This window comes from Choloepus didactylus, chromosome 7 (genome assembly GCF_015220235.1).
Source record: "Choloepus didactylus isolate mChoDid1 chromosome 7, mChoDid1.pri, whole genome shotgun sequence".
Taxonomy (NCBI): Eukaryota; Metazoa; Chordata; class Mammalia; order Pilosa; family Megalonychidae; genus Choloepus; species Choloepus didactylus.
This window is the reverse complement of record NC_051313.1, coordinates 70,374,297-70,378,612: the sequence shown is the minus strand read 5'-3', so window position 1 is coordinate 70,378,612 and position 4,316 is coordinate 70,374,297. Positions and strand designations below refer to the sequence as shown.

Sequence of the window (4,316 nt, the reverse complement as noted above, 5' to 3'; positions counted from 1 at the left end):
TACAATAGCAATCAGACAGGCTATACTCCCACTTCAAGTAATAAGTTGGTAGAAAGACAAGATCTTTATCAAAATGATAAGGTGTCAGTGCTGGGACAGGAACATGGCATGTTGCAGAGGCCCCAGGCTGAATGTGGTGTTTGGTAATGGGGGCTGCCCCTCCTTTGCACTAAGGGAGTCAGAGCTCACCCAAGCCCCTGAGTTGCTTACTTTTTCTCCCTTTACTGTTGCCAGAGATTTTCTCAAGAGGGCTCTATTATTTTAGGATAAATAAAATTTATTAATTTACAATAATAAATAATAATTATTTATTATAATAGGTAAGTAGGCAATGCTGAGTTTAGGCTTTCACTACATTCTGTTCTATGAAAAACCAGGTCTTTCTAAATCCAGTGATTTACAACTATTTTTAGCAGCCAACAGTTCCTTTTTCACTGTTCATTCCCAGATATTGGTATACATCCCTAATAAAACTCCCTTTCCCTTCAAAGGGACAGTGTCACTGCAAGACTGTCCTTTTGCTTTCTGTAGAAACCTCAGGGGCCATCACAACAATCATTGAGGGAGAAGTTCTACTTCCTACACCCAAGGTAATACCACTTCTCATGTTTTTGCATGGACTTCAGGTGAAAAGATGCAATGTGTGAGAATTTCAAGAAAAACACAACTAAATCTTTTTTTAAAGTGCTATTTTATTGAGATATAGTCATATGCCATACAATCATCCAAAGGGTACAATCAGTTGTTCACAGTATCATCACATAGTTGTGCATTCATCACCACAATCAATTTTTGAACATTTTCATTACTCCAAAAAAATAAGATAAAAATAAGAATAAAAAAAAGTCAAAAAAAGAACACCCCAAAATATCTCAACTTCCATTCCCCGCTATTGTTCATTTACTTTTTGTCCCCATTTTTCTACTCATCTGTCCATACACTGGATAAAGGGAGTATGAGCCATAAGGTTTTCACAATCACGCATTCTCGCCGTATAAGCTATATAGTTAAACAATCATCTCCAAGAATAGAGGCTACTGGATTGCAGTTCAACAGTTTCAGATATTTCCTTCTAGCTATACTAATACACTAAAAACTAAAAAGGGATATCTATATAGGGCATAAGAATAACCTCCAGAATGACCTCCCGACTCCATTTGAAATCTCTCAGCCACTGAAACTTTATTTTGTTTCATTTCTTTTCACCCTTTTGAACAACTACATCCTTATGGCCAGGTAAGAATATCTACAAGGAGCCTTTCAAAGTTCTTTTTCAGAGTACCTTTTCTCACAACTCCATATCTTAACCAATTTCAGGCCCTTGTATATAAAACAAAATCAAGTAAATCAATGATCCAGAAACCCTTTTTTCCCCTTCTAAATTAGTGACCCCATGGGTTTTGTTTTAAAACTTATGGAAAATGGTGTGATGATGCTTCTGGTAAACAGGAGGTTGGCAACAAACAGAAATTCCCCTCCTCATACAGGCAAGTTAGAGGAAACTTCCAGCCTGTTAGTACCTGTGCACCAACAAGAATCTGGTATGTGGGAGGACTCTGGCTTGGTACAGAAAGGGAACATCCTACTGCCAGTACCAGAACTTGCCACATGAAATGTAGGCTTTAAAAAACACACCCCTGTGCTATCTCTGATCCAAATGTTAGCACCAGTTTTTTCCATTTCACTTTTTATGGACTGAAGTGTATAAAGGAACCAGTGTCCAGAGGCAGTTGACATAGTCCCTTAACCTTGTTGCCATCCTTAAGTTCTTCATTCATAAACTTTACTTAAAAGACCAAAATTCCCAGTCCTGCCCTCCCTAATGGCATTGGCAAAGACTCATTTCCCCATGGATGAGAGCAACTCCTTCATCTTCATGGTCATGGATGGGATGAGGTGCATGTGTTCATCCACACACTTGGTTACACAGCTCTCCAGCTGCTGCTTCACCTGAACCTCCTTACTCCCTGCATCCATCGAGTCTTTGGCTTTGTTGTTGCAGTGCATGGTGCACTGGGCCAGGTGGTCCTGGAACTTCTCCAACTCGCTGGTCACCAGGGCCTGGGCCTGAGCCAGAGGTGTGTGGCAGCGCTGAATGCACTGATGCACCTGCTGCAGGGATGCCTGGTTGTCCTCACAACAGCTGGTGCTGCACCAGAACATGAGGCCCTGCATCTTCTGGATGGTCTCTCTCTCCAGACTCTTCACCATGGAGTCCACAGCTTCTTGCATGCAGAGCTGCTGCAGCTCTTCCATGGTGACCCTGTGCCACCAAGTTTTATATACTCCTTAGTCTTTTTGGAATTTATTCTCTTATGTCCATCCTAAGAAACAAAACAAAACAAAACAGCCCCTCATCATCTGGGAACTGGTCTGATGCCCACAGTTAAGCTTCAGTGTTATTATAAGCTGGTCTGATGCTCACAGCTAGGCCATATTGTTCTCTTGTTGGATATAAACCATCTCACAGAACACCAACATCAAATGAAGTTGCACTGAGACCATAATAAAGTGAGACATAAACAAGGTCACTATGCAACCTACACAATATCAAACATCCTCCTCTCCCAGCTAATAGGACTGACTGCTACTTCTATACCAATCCTCACTCTAGACTGTCCTCCCTATGGGTAAGGTTTACTGAGATACTCAGTCATAGACCTGCCCTCACTTTTTGGTAGCAACTGAATCCCTGTTCCCTTAGACTCTCCCCCAAAATTACCCAACCAAAGCTCAAATACTATAAATAGTTTCCTCCCAATGCCTTCTTACTGAGACAACCCTCAGTTAGTGTTACCTCCCACTGAAATGAGTAATAGCAACTTGTTCAACTAAAGGTGTGTTACTGATTGTCTTTGAGTGGATGCCATTGGCAATCCTTATTATCCATTTAAGTATCCTTCAGTTCTCTTCTAAATTAATACCACATCCTCAAAATGGTTTTCTCTGCTCTTAGTCATTTCTTCTAATCAACATTCCAGAGTCCTTGTCAGAGTGGTCTTTTGGAAACTCAGGTCTCATCATGTCCACTTCCATGCTTCCATATTTCTAAGAATAAATTCCAAATATTTTAGCCAACCACACCTCATCTTATCAGTCATCACTTCCCCTACTCCACATCCGTGTACCATCCTTGATAGATTTGCTGGCTCTTCCTAAGCATTTTTCTGTCCTCTGGCATGGCCTTGCACCTCTTTCTATGCCTGTAAGTTTTCTTCATTTGTTTAATTTTTACATGTTCTTAAAGGGTTGGCTCAAACATTTTTCTCTTCTGAAAAGCTTTCCTGATTATCCCTGGGGGTCACTAGTGCATATTTATTTCTCTCATAGCACATATCATGCTATACTGTAATTTAGTTGTTTTCCCCATGAAGCTATCCACTTCTTGAGGTCCAGGACTTTGTCTTATTCATCCTGATATCTTCTGGTAGTGGATCTTACCCAGGGTTCTTCTCCTGAGATATTTGGAAATGGAAGAGAGAGGGGGGATTTAGGTGGCATGGTCATTAAGGACTGCTTTGTGGATGGGGCCCAGGGATAATAAATGTCTCACAATATACTGGATAGTAATGCACAAAGAATTATCTCAAAGAATCATCTCACCCAAAATGCCAATAACACATCCATTTAAAAACACCTTAAGTTCTCAGTAGGTTTTTATTTGATGAGTGAATAGATGAACATGAATAAGTAAAATAATGCAAAAATAAAAGAATAAATTACTGAACAAATGAAGAGGAGAAAAGCAGAATGAGCACTGTATTTGGAGATAAAAGTATACCCTAAGGGAGACTTAGAGTGGAAAATTCATGCTTTGACAACTTAAAATTTTGTCCTTTTCATATTCTCTACCCTTTCACCTATGGCCGATGACTGATACTTCTGAGTAGATGAATGGGGTTGTAAGTGCAAGGTGCAACCTGAGCTGAAAGAACTAAATAAAGTGAAAAGACTCATGTGAAGATATCTGAAGTTGGGAACAAAATCAGGCTATCCAGATGTGAGAGGAGAGGCACTTCTGTAAGATATCTCAAACCATCTTAGACCATCTCATAACATTCATCTCACCTTTTTCAAGAAAAGACCTCCTAGTTTTGACTTGAATTTTATATTCAACCATTTAACCTAAGGCTCATTACTTGCACTTTATTGTTGTTGCAGATTAAAATCCACAGGGAGCAGACATGCACTGTGGTTTTATTTGCTAATGTAAGAACTCTGTGGCTCACAACCTCCCTTCAGGGTAATCTTAGCTAGGTAAAACTTTGTTTTTCTAGGGTTCAACTTTTCCTGGAATAACTTAGTCATTAAAGACA

At 39.9% G+C, this 4,316-nt stretch overlaps 1 protein-coding gene across 1 annotated transcript; it reads right to left on the bottom strand.

Annotated features, from left to right (window-relative positions):
* Positions 1-1,839: 1,839 nt before the first annotated feature.
* Positions 1,840-2,256, bottom strand: LOC119540970 (protein FAM136A-like). The gene has a single exon (XM_037844875.1). The coding sequence runs from the start codon at positions 2,254-2,256 to the stop codon at positions 1,840-1,842; it is 417 nt and encodes a 138-aa protein (XP_037700803.1).
* Between the last annotated feature and the right edge of the window lie 2,060 nt (positions 2,257-4,316).

Excerpts from the sequence above, each read along its gene's own strand:
- LOC119540970 (XM_037844875.1), bottom strand. The coding sequence starts at position 2,256 with ATGGAAGAGCTGCAGCAGCTCTGCATGCAAGAAGCTGTGGACTCCATG.